A 12,500-nucleotide genomic window follows, 5' to 3' on the forward strand; every position below is an offset into this window, starting at 1 on the left:
TTCTCTTCCAAGTTATTCATCACCAACTCTGTGCCTTAATATGACAGCAATCTTCCCTTCAAGACAAGAATAACTGGCAGTGAATTTTAGAATGCTTGATGCCAGGACAGTAATCATGACGTCACAAGCCCACTCACTCTTGAGTCTGCTTACTTTTCCAATTGTTGCTGTCATTGATCAGTTTGAATGGTGGACCAATTTTTGGACTCTTATCCTTCCTCATCTTGCCTACAGTACTACCACCTAAAACTATGTACCTCTCGAGACGAGAGAAGACCTTGTCATTGCCGCAAGTACTTAATGGAATTGCGTCCACCTTGATCGAAAAGATTTTGCCATCCCAGAAAACCGAAGTGCGGTTGTACTACTGTAACAGCCCATTAGCCCCGTACCTTTCACTCAGAATTTTAGTGTGTTGAATAACTATAAACTACCTATTGACTAAATATCAGAAAAAGCCAAAAAGAGGGACAAAATGTTCGTCACAGTTATAGTAGCACTTTGATGCTAAAGTGACAAAGCATGGATTGGACAAAAGAAACACAAAGAAGATGCAAGAAGATTATCAACATTATTCGACTGGTAATATTTAATCACACCTCTTCAACATCATTGAATTTCAGCAGCCTGGGACTGTAATTTCCTGCATCATAGGATGCATAACCTGATAAAAAATAATAATAAAGAAATTCCCTCCATCACATACACATTTTTAAATTACAGAAATCACATTTTTACAGGATACAAGAAGTACTGTTAGTACCTGTATTGCAAACCACCACAGCCAAAACCAGTGGCTTTGCTGAAAAATGTTTACAATAGACGGACGCAACTGATAGTGTTTAGAGAGCATTTGAAGAGCAATATATAACCCAAAAGTGGATATTCTTGAAAAGAATTATAAAATTTGCTCAAAAGTGGCAAAACGTTTGCAGCGGCTTTCAATCCAACAACAAATCATTGCTCTGTTGTTATCCCAGGTGGAAATCTTAATTATTAGAAGATCTTTAACGATAACTTAAAGATTCTCATTACGTTTCTTAAGATTTTAAATTATTATTAATCTTACTTCTCAACTCAGATCTTAAAAGAAACAACAAGATCTTGTAATCAAGATTCCTACAAAATTCTTATAACTTTCTTACATGTATTGGTGAGATTATGATAAGATCTTATAAGATCTTGGTACGATCTGATAAGAATCTTAGTAAGGAAATTGCCCTTGAAGATGTTACAAGATCTTGCAACCTTGATCCCAGTGCAAGATTCTCACAACCTTTTCATAACATCCTACAAGAACCTTGTAAGATCTCATAAGAAACCTAATAGTAAGGAAAAACATGTACATGTAGCAGTAACTGTTATTTTCAAAGATCTTACAGGGGAACTTGCAAAGAATCTGACAAGTTTCTGAGTCTGACTTGATCTTCGAAATGTCTGATAAGAATTTTACTTAGAAACTTGAAATACTGAAAATTAATTTTAGTCAACTGAATTTTCATCTATTTGTCCATTGTTTTCAAAATTAATCACAGGTTGTAGGAACTTTCCTTCTAAAGAGGTACCTAGGGCTTTCAAATAGTTTGGCATAAATTGACTACTGCCTTTCACTTTTCTTTGCAATTATAGTTATATGTACAATCATGTAGTACTTCACCTTCTTCTGTGAGATCTTGCTCCGTGTAAACGCTATCCTTGACTTCTTCAGCTTCATCAGCCTTTTCTTCAGGTGCATCACCTTCGTCTTCTTTCTCCTCTTTTGTATTTGTGTCACCAGGTTGGCTTTCTGACTCCGACTCTGGTTCAGACTCTGACAAGGGAATTTCACTTGTTGATTGACCAGCCATCTCTGATTTCTAGATGGAAAGAACACACCAGTAATAATAATAATGATGATGATGATGATGATGATGATAATAATAAATATTATCACCACTAATAGTATGGAGAATTATTTTCTCTCTAATGTTATTTGATTATATTGAGTGTCATCCTTGTGAATACTGTAATACATGTAGTAATTCATGAACTTTACAATGTAGCATATTAGGCAGTGACTGTTTTACCTGTCTCTTAAGATCATCTAGCTTCTTCCTAAGCATAACTTGATGAAACTCCCTTAGTCTGGCCCTGGCCATGAACATTTTCAACTGATGTAGCAATGTTTCCCAATATCCTGAAAGATATCATTTATTGAAACAAAAAAGAAAGCTCAGTTCCCTTTAAAATACTCTAATATTGTACTATAAAAAAAAGTCTCTGCTTATGAGCCAGAAGGCCCATCACGCCAGTGCTTATCTCCTGTTTCCGTAGCATGAAGCGACTGGGAGTACTTCTACTCCCCTCTGGATGGGAGGCTAGTCCATTGCAGGGTTACCCCCAGCATTTCACTGGTATCCATTTATACAACTGGGTGGAGAGAGGCACCGTGAGAGTAAAGTGTCTTGCCCAAGTACATAACACTGGTCCCCAGCCAGGACCCGAACCACTCGATCCGGAGTCAAGCACTCTAACCATGAGGCCACCGCGCCTCCCAATATTAAATACTGTAATAACAAATAATTATAATAACTGTTACTTTGACAAACATTAAAATAATATTCTACATGTATTATTGATGTCCAAATTATTTCATAATTCACTGCTCTCAGAGGTCCAAATGACGTTGAAGCTAAAAAAGAATTTGCAACAAACGTTGTGATTGGATGTGAAGATTTCTTCAACCAGTCAGGTCCTATGAAACCATATCAAACTTCCAAATTGGACACTAAGTCTTGTAAAAAATGTACATACCGGTAACGCTCTTCAAATTTTTAATAAGTCACATTAACCCTTTTGGTAGTTCAAAGACGTTTCGGAGCCAGTATCCACAAGGGTTAAGTACAGTCATAGCTAAAAAGTGTACCTATATCAACAGCATCCCCGCTGGCAATCTTCAGGTTAATCTGTTTTTGCATGGCTACCAGTTGACTGTACGTCTTGGCACCCAAAATGCCTGCTATATCGTGCTTCACTGAGGTATTTATACTCTCTCTGCGATCCATAGGGTCTGCAAGAAGTACAATATACACTGTAATTAACCCATTGATTTTTGGGAGTGAGACTTACAGTAATAGATTTTACTCTGTCTAATGCCAGACAATTTTGATCTCCAACTGGTGGCATCCAGGGCTGTTTGAGGAGTGAATGGGTTAAGAATATTATTTTAAGAAATTTCATATTATTTCAATCACAGAATGGAAAGGAAAGGAATGGAAAGTTTGAAAGATCTAACTGCACTGATCAATCTTTCTAACTTTCCTTTCAAAATATTATTTTAGTGCAGTTAAATGTAATTTAATGGAGTTAACAAGAGAAGTACTCATGTGCTTTTTGCAGTCAGAGCCACTCTCAGGTTGGTGCATGCTCCATGATTTCATGCATTAATTAAATTATTGTGCTGTAGGGCGTGACAACAGTGTTGAAGCTTTGTGGCAGAAAAAGCATGACGTGTGTGGAGCATTTTTAACAATTAATTTATTTTCTCTCCCCTCCCTTTTTCCACTGTTTTATCAGTGTGATAGGTGCCTGCCCCCTCATCCCCTGCAATTAGCATGGTGCTATGATTTGAACTACAAAATAATAGTCCTGTTTATTTCATTCTCATAGCATACAGGCAAAATAAAGACGTTTTAAAAAACTGACACCTTAAACCTACAGTATGACATCAGGGGGAGGACAAAACACGGAGCCCTGTAGACTCCATGATGGAGTACCCTATGGATTACATAAAATAGAGTGCCCTTGAAAACCATTTATTGGTTAAATCGTCTTCAAAAGTTTAGGGTGCGTCTTATAACTGATTGCGCCTTATAACTGAATAAATACGGTACTTTATCAACATGGTGAGGGCTTTACATGTATACAGTTTTGTTTATTTCAAGCTTTCCAGCTCTCAGATTGTTACAGTTTGATGCAGTTCACGGATTGGCCACCATCTTGAAATTTAATAACAAAACCGCTGACCACCTCAAACAGAAGGCTTGGATGAAATTGAAAAATTAAACGAAACTTACCCGGAAGTTGAAGTTTGATTGAAAGTCTATCAGTCATCTACATGTAAAGAGCTGAGATTTGTATACATGAGATCATGCATACACGTGCACAATCGGTCATTTTTAAGAACAGAGGGGCCCACATGTGGCCCAGAAACAGTAAATAGTACACAAAAGAAGTGCAGTCTCCCCTGCAGGGAGGAAGGAGTTGATAAAAACCCATGGGTGGGTGTATAATCCCTGCTCTATAGATGACTGATACAATTTCAATCAAACTTTCAGGTAAACTTTCAACTTCCAGGTAAGTCTCGTTTAATTTTTTCCATTTGGGGTGGTCAGGAGTTTTGTTATTAAATTTCAAGACCTTAAGATGAGTAAAGTATCTCATGACAAGTAGTTACCACTGTATCGTGGATCCTCTTTCTTAAGCTTTTGAAGTTCATCATTACAGACAATTGTCATATCCTATGAAGGAAAATTAAGTTTTCAAAAAGGTAAGTATGAAAACTGTGTTTCCATCAAAGTACAGTGACACTGTATCACGTATGCTTGATGGAAGTAGCTTTAACAGGTGACAAATACAGCCAAGTTGCAATACAATGAAGCTGTATTTTAGTCTTGGCAAAAAGTCAATTTCAAAAAATGGTGTATTACTACTTATGCCAATTGAAACTAAAAATGCATTTTCTCAAAATATCTTTAGCTAGCCCAATGGTTTTTGTGGGTACAGCGTTGGTTATGGGATCAGGATTGAGGCATGCATAGAAAAAGAATACTCCATGCATTATTGTTCAGGTAGCAGAGCTGTCAACCCCTAAAGTCTTTTTTTCAGTTACAAGTTGCAAACCAACCGTACATTTATTTAATTTTTTGTAAAACCAGTTGATATCTTCAACCGTTGCGATTTGACACAAGTACAGAAGACATCCCGCAACCTAAGCAAAAAGTCAAAAAACACGCAAAAAAGATGTCGTTGGCATTGCAACATTTAATTTGATTGGTTTATTTTGGACCAATCACATTAGTAGCAACAAACACTTTACGGGCGTTTATAAAACATTCCAATTTTGTTATTACAGATGTTAAAATAACTCAAACAACACAACATATTTGAAATCTTATTGTTGTGAAAGTTGATTCTCACTGAAAATGACAAACGTCTGCGATTAATGATAATTCGGAGATTTCAGTGTGTAACCTTGAGACTGGTAGAGACCGCCGAAAATCTGGAGTATCCTAGATTATCGGGGAGGGTTGACAGCCCTGAGGTATTGTAACAGTTAGTACATACATGATTTGTATGTGTTACGTAGTACATGAAAATAGTAATTGTTATATATACATGTTTTGTACAGTAATAATAACTTGATTATTCTCTTAAAACAGTAAACTTAAGATAAATATGTTCTACCTTCCAGAATTCTGCATTTTTGCCTTCTTCTAATTCCATGTAAACCTTTATATCCACAAGGACATCTTCCAGGTCATCTATTGTAAGGCCCTGGTTAATGGACAGGTGTACAAAAAGGAAATAAATTAATTACAGCAGTTATATCTGTTCATTAGAGTTGTTTCTGCTGCAGATATTACTTTCCATCACTTAAGAAAACAACGTTCAACAGCTATGTGATGCGAAAATATGAACATAAGCTTGTAGTAATTATGGTAAGCTATGTGACCAATGATGCATCAAAGCACACAAGGCAATATTGATTACTTTGATCATTGAAATTAAAGGATGAAAGTGAAAGCACAAACACATCGATGCTTTGATGCTTACCATGATATTTTGGATACGCCAATGGCTTTGATCAATGTGTTTACGTTTATGTTCAAATTCAACACAATCAGTGGCAAATGCAGATGAGCTACAGCTGCTGTAGTCTACACCTAGTTTAAAATTTATGTGTGCGATGGTTTGCTTATAATTTTATTTTAAGAGTGGTACCGTACCTATCAAGAAATTATTTTTTTCAATCATTTGGACATGCCAGAGCCAAGTACACTTACCAGTAAGATTGTATATGGTTCGTGCATCTGGATTTCCAGGTCATCATCCTCTGCACTGACATATTGCGCAAGAAGATCAATGGGCTTTGCTGAAAGCAAAAATTGGGTAATGATTTTGATTGGCAGGATTAATTATGATCATTACAGTTACTACAATTTTCAGTTGAGTACGATACTTGGGAAGTTTGGTAACAAAAAATAATACTTTTTTTCAAGGGCAACTTGCTTCATTTCCAATTTCTGTAATTATTTTACAGGTGTATCTTCAAGGTTGGAAACTGCAATGAAGAAGTCCAAAACACAAGCTGCTGTACATGTACATGTAAATTCTAACTTCCAAACAGCACAAATCAAGCCGAAATTCCACTGAGACCAAGGATGATAGTGCTGCTACATGTACATATTTCAATCCTTGTATCAGACAAACTTTCACAGAAAGGAATTGAAATTTGCCAAAGTAGGCTGATTTTGCCCTCCTCAACATGCTTGATTTGGAAGTTCCATGCACGAAACCGTTGAAAAACACCTTACCGACCGGGCCCAAGGTTCAAATTTGTTACACAAAGGGTGGGAGACGAGGCTTTAGTCTCAGTGACATGTACAACACGAGGCCCTTCTCTGGAAAGTACTGAGCTGTCAACGCAGATGTATGGACAAAGTTCAGGGAAGTGCTGATGCATTAAAGATGTTTCGCAAACAAAATATAAACACTCAGTTCGTTTTACAGTGTACCGGTACCTGTCACTGACATCGTTGCCCACCCGGTGTGTAACAAATTTGAACCTTGGGCCTGGTCGGTAAGGTGTTTTCCAACGGCCATGCACAGCATATCATCGTTGACAGTCCTCGACGGAAGGGATGAGAGAGCAACGGTAGAACTAAAACTGCCTAGAATCGCACTGAATCGAAAAGGCCAGAAATGCTATGAACAGACCATAAATAAGACAAGCAGGCAAGGTAAGCAATTTTTATTTCTATTTTATGCCCTAAATAACGATCGCTAGATTCCCCACACAAACCCTTATAAAATTTATGTAACGCAACAACGATTCTCGGTGAGCTTGGGGTACCTAGATGGCATAACAATGATAGAACTTTAACTAAATTGCTCTACAAAACATGCAAAATACAATTGTATTTATTTTGGTTCCTTTACAAAACAACCAAAAAAAAATTAACAATTAATTCATTAATTGAAAATAATTAATAAAATAATTATTTTGAATAATTAATTTAAAATAATAAAATAATAATTAAAAATAAATAAATGCATGTTTTGTTTCCCCTCGACCCTCAGGGTCTCAGGGCAAACAAAACTCACTGTTTCCCTCAGGGTCACTCATTAAGTGCTTATCGTGAAAGCATTTTTCCACAATGATACATTTTTTGGTACTGTATGTACTAGGTGATTGAATAAATAATATTTATCACTTGTACTGCCCTGTGTGCCCTTTCATTGTAAAACTATCGAGAAAATCCCTGTATACTCATAAAACATGCATGATCAAAAAAGGCAGTACGGCCATACAAGGAATCCCGTTTAGATTATTATCAATGAAACTAAGAAAATGATTGAGCACCGCAGTAGTCATATAATATAAAATTAATGTTTAATTAAAATTACTATATACGGTAATAGACAAACCACAAACCTCTCCCATCTTGAATGCGGATCTTTGAACGTAACTTTGCCTGCTCCAAGTGAAACTGAAAATTAAAAGAGGGACAGTACAGGATAAGAAAAAAAAGTATTTAAAGACAAAAACCCTTAAACAGTTTCATTTCATTATGATCATGCATTTGATGGTCAGTAAAGGATTTCCACTGGACAGCTAGACATCAACAACTAAAAAACAAGAATTGAGAGAAGCTGGCCAGGAGCTGTTACGTATAAACACGTCTAAATATCTACATGTTTAAAATTCTACTACCTTGTCCTCTTGGTCTGCCCATTCTTTGAAGGAATTTGCTTCCTTTTCTCTTTGAAGAGTTTCCTACAGGTGCATATTATAATTTAAAAATTAGCAGGCAACCAGGTTTTCTTAATTTAAACAATAAAGCATAGTAAGTAAACAATTATAAGTAAACTAAATTCATTTTTATTGAATCTGAATAAGCAGTATACACTGTACAGTACATTTGTTGCAAACAGTTTTACTAGATGGTACATAATTCATCAGGGGCTGGTACAAAAGTTGGACTGGATCAACTCGGCTCACTCACCTCGGCTCGTTCACCTGGAGTGAAAAACAGTTTTGTAAGCCAAAACTGTTCGACATTCATGCCGATTTCATCAAGGTTAGCTTAAAGATTAGGGCTAGGGTGATTTCTCGAGGCCTTTTCACTTTTTTGTCGATCCAAGGTGAATGATCCGAGTTGATCCAAGTTGATCTCGTTTAACTTTTGTACCTGCCTATTCACCAGAGCTTTGTTAACAACAAAAGCAGCCCAAATCGATGACTGTTATCATAAACCAACCAGACCATTCGCCTAAAATAAGACATTGTAAGTAATTTAAAGAAAACGACAAAACTTTTGAAATTACAAGACATGTTTCGACACAAACTTCTGCCATCTTCAGTTGATTAATGTACAAAGCCTTAAGTTGAGAATTTATAAGTCTGAAAAAGTGCTAATTTTGCCAGTAACAACGGAATGTACATAAAACGTGGCAATGTGAGAATTAATTAGCACTTTTTCCAACTCATAAATTCAACTTAATAGGGCGCGTTCGATTGACCCAATTCCGGAATAAGAATACGTGGAGTGATAATTTAAAACGGTATGTCTGGCTTTTTGAAGCAACACAGGATAATAAAGATATGTTTAAAATAGCATTTTAGCCGGTGTTTGACAGTTTTAATGCGAATCTCCATAAAAACGAAGGATTTTGAACTTCTATTCCATGTATTCCTATTCCGGAATACGGTCAATCGAATGCACCCTTAACACTTTGTACATAATCAACTGAAGATGACAGAAGTTTCTGTCGAAACATGTCTTGTAATTTCAAAAGTTTTGTTATTTTCTTTAAATTTCTGACTTGCCTGCTGATATCAAGATCCTTTGGAAACAATTTGTAAGTAAAAAATATTGCACGTGGTACATATGCATGCAGCTATTTCATCATAGATAATTATAATTACATGTACAATTTTGCAATACTGACTGATTTAACACACCCTTTCATCTTCTCTCATTTGCTTTTCATGTTCCCTCTCCTGTAAATAAATTATATTAAAAATAATTGTTTGTGTATTTTCTCTGTTTCACAGACTGCAAATTCCAATTCCCTGCAATGGCCCGGGTTGTGGAGGGGGGATTTACTTTGACTGGTGCATTTAATAATACGTCCAGTGTAACAATTCTCACAATGACATGTACCCGTACTTGTTTTCTGTGCTTGACGGACACATAAAACTTGAAGATTTTGTGAAGTAAAATTTTATTTATTTGTGACTTACAGTATTAAATCATGCTCTTTTAATTACAATTATGTAATGCTTGACACAGGATGTTCAGCAAGAAGCATAAAAATTATGGAATAAAACAATTTTTTTGCAACAATATTCTTTACTGAGGCCCTGCAAAACCCTAGGGGCCGCCCGCCTAACTTAAGGAAGAGACCGCTGGCCAGCATTGTCTTGAGTTTAACCTTGCCTAAATTACATTTAGCCTCATTTTTTACATGTACAGTGTACAGTACGCTGTACTTTCAAATTCCCAGTAGCCATCATATTGAACAGCTGAGATTGCCCATTTGGATTAGGAAATTTGAAAACAAAACTATAAACCTCAGTTTGGGACAATTAATTTTGTGTAAGTGTTTCTTTTAAGAAAGCACATGTATGAAGGTCCTGTTAAATAAGCTACATTTACACATGTACGTATATTTGGCAGTTAGCAATAATGTTAAAGCATGTACTCATGTCATACTTACAACTCTTCTCCTTTTCACTTTTTCAAGTTCTCTCTGTTCAATTAGAGAAAAAATGATTAAGCTGAAACACTACAATTATATCTCAGACTACATTATTGTATGAGAGCTCAAGGTAGGACTAGAGGATTACACAGTACAAATTAATTTAAATAATTTTATCACTTTTATTTCTCACTGGAAATCTGACCTTAGGTCAGCCATACATGAAATTACATCAATTTATTATTTATTGAGTAACAACAATGGAAAAATGATAATTATTGATTGGTAATATTTAGCATCAGTCTGGCAAAACAAATACAATAACAGTAACAGAAAAATATGGTCACTTATTTGAACCCAGGAATTACAAACATGGACATGTAGCTTGATGGAATTTGGTGTCCACCATCTTGCCAACCTGAGCAGAAGTCATCTCAAGATTGATCACTTTTCAGCGGTTTTTGTAGCTTTAGTCTAGAGACAACACTCTATCCAAGGATCAAATTTGATCAAGGTACTGATTACCCACGGAAAGGGAGTAATGATCCTCGCACTTATCCGAAAGATTTATTATAAGTTTATAATAACATGGATGACAAATTACTCCTTAATTTTGGCGCGAAATTTCAGCGTTAATTTATAATTTCACATGTGAAATTACATTGTTGCCATGGCAACTTTTCATATAGTGCTAAAATGGCGTCCAGGTTTGAAAGTTAAGGAGTAATTAATTTTGTCACCCATGTTATTAATAGCAAATCAAATGGTATACCTGTGAAATTAGGGAATAATTACACTTGCGTTTTGTCCAAAATCAAATAATTTCCCTCGCCTAAAGGCTCCCTAATTTCACGCGTCACCATTTGATTACCCATACTAATCGTCTTTCTAATTACACCGGAAAAATTCAATTGGCTCCAACTTGATTAGAACCCATGACCTCCGCAATGCTGGACGGTGCAATTTATAATGCTCTGCCAATTATTGAGCTATAAAGCCACACAATTATGTACTGCAGGAGCAGGTCAGTTTGTTGGACTCATGTGTTCCTGTGAAGAGAAAGTGCTGATGTACATCCTAATCAAGTTATTTGTGGAAACTTTCAAGCCTACCTTTGCCTCTTGCTGTCTAGCTTTCTCTCGTCTTCTCATTTCATCTTCTTTCAAGTGGTGTTCACCATCTCTCTCTCTTTTCTACAAGATGCGTCAGCAGAGAGAAAAAGATTAATGTTTATTTCTACTTATCCTGACAGTTTTTGCAACTACTGCAATTAGTATGAAAAAAAAGTTAATTCCTTCTTTTTTAAGTACCATACCAAATTATGCACCAGTGTAGAGTGCAGTGCTGTCACCAAGAGCAATACATGTAGGTCGACAGCTGCTACATGTAATTATTACTGTTAACAATAGCCAATTTTACAGCAATGTATGGTAATTTGGGAGAAAACCCCAACAGAAAATCCAGTAGAAGAGATCCTAGGGCAGTTGAAGGTCAGCCTCCCCTCTGACCATCTGGCATCCCCTGCTGCCACGCTGACATCCCAGATGTACAGTGTACGTACTGTGTCTTTCAGGACTCTCAGACACAATATTGTAGCTGAGAGGGGGGAAGTGGTACCCGGGCACAATGCTTCCTTCATACTGAGCACACAGACAAAGCAGTTCACGATCAAGGTGATAGAGAAGACACTCTTTAGAAGCTTATGGGACCATAGGAAGAACAACTCATTCCAAGGTAGTCAAAGGTTAAGAACTCTCTTGGAATGGCACAAGAGAGGGTTAAACCCGTAACATCTGTACGAAATCTTGGTGTATGGTTCGACCAGCACATGAAAATGAGCGATCACATTGGGAAAATATGTAGCAAAGCGTTCTACAGTCTCTATAACCTACGACAAATAACAAAATGCTTGACGGATGAGGCTTGTAAGACCCTGGTGCATGCACTCGTGACCTGCCATTTAGACTACTGTAATGCCTTACTGCATGATGTCTCGCAATACCAACAACAACGTCTACAGAGGGTTCTAAATGCAGCTGCTCGGTTGATATGCCGTTTACCAAAGTACTATCACATATCACCAGTGCTTAAAGACCTTCACTGGCTACCGATAAAATATCGAGTTATCTTTAAGATCACTCTGCTAGTTTTCAAAGTTCTTCATGGCCTAGCACCCTCATATTTGGAAAATCTGATACGAGTGAAGCCGGAAGGACGTTACCATCTCAGAAACAAAGAACAGTTGTTGGTTCCAAAAACTAAATGCAAAACATTTGGAGACAGGGCTTTCTTCAAATCTGGACCCGTACTGTGGAACAGTTTACCTGACAATATCAGACAAATGTCTAACTTACAAAAGTTTAAAAAAGAACTCAAGACATTTTTATTTAGACTTGCCTATCAATGAGCGTCAGTCATTTATATAAATATAAATATACAAAAAATGACATTTTAGATTTTACTTAGACTAATTAATACATGTATATTTTTAATTATCTACATTAGGTTTCAGATAATATAATTTTATTGTAATA

General features: G+C 36.4%; 1 protein-coding gene across 1 annotated transcript in view; it reads right to left on the reverse strand.

Annotated features, from left to right (window-relative positions):
- Nucleotides 1–12,500, reverse strand: part of LOC138038682 (splicing factor Cactin-like) — a 34,845-nt gene that overhangs the window by 8,783 nt on the left and 13,562 nt on the right. Inside the window, exons 7-18 of the mRNA XM_068884678.1 lie at nucleotides 11,079–11,159; nucleotides 9,985–10,017; nucleotides 9,227–9,265; nucleotides 7,976–8,038; nucleotides 7,697–7,751; nucleotides 6,045–6,133; nucleotides 5,446–5,535; nucleotides 4,436–4,499; nucleotides 2,906–3,049; nucleotides 2,067–2,176; nucleotides 1,658–1,856; nucleotides 600–664 (exon numbers count right to left, since the gene is read on the reverse strand). Coding sequence (XP_068740779.1) covers nucleotides 600–664; nucleotides 1,658–1,856; nucleotides 2,067–2,176; nucleotides 2,906–3,049; nucleotides 4,436–4,499; nucleotides 5,446–5,535; nucleotides 6,045–6,133; nucleotides 7,697–7,751; nucleotides 7,976–8,038; nucleotides 9,227–9,265; nucleotides 9,985–10,017; nucleotides 11,079–11,159 — 1,032 coding nt within the window. The remainder of the gene's footprint in view (nucleotides 1–599; nucleotides 665–1,657; nucleotides 1,857–2,066; nucleotides 2,177–2,905; nucleotides 3,050–4,435; nucleotides 4,500–5,445; nucleotides 5,536–6,044; nucleotides 6,134–7,696; nucleotides 7,752–7,975; nucleotides 8,039–9,226; nucleotides 9,266–9,984; nucleotides 10,018–11,078; nucleotides 11,160–12,500) is intronic.

The sequence above is a fragment of the Montipora capricornis genome, chromosome 2, assembly GCF_036669925.1.
Source record: "Montipora capricornis isolate CH-2021 chromosome 2, ASM3666992v2, whole genome shotgun sequence".
In the NCBI taxonomy this organism is placed as follows: Eukaryota; Metazoa; Cnidaria; class Anthozoa; order Scleractinia; family Acroporidae; genus Montipora; species Montipora capricornis.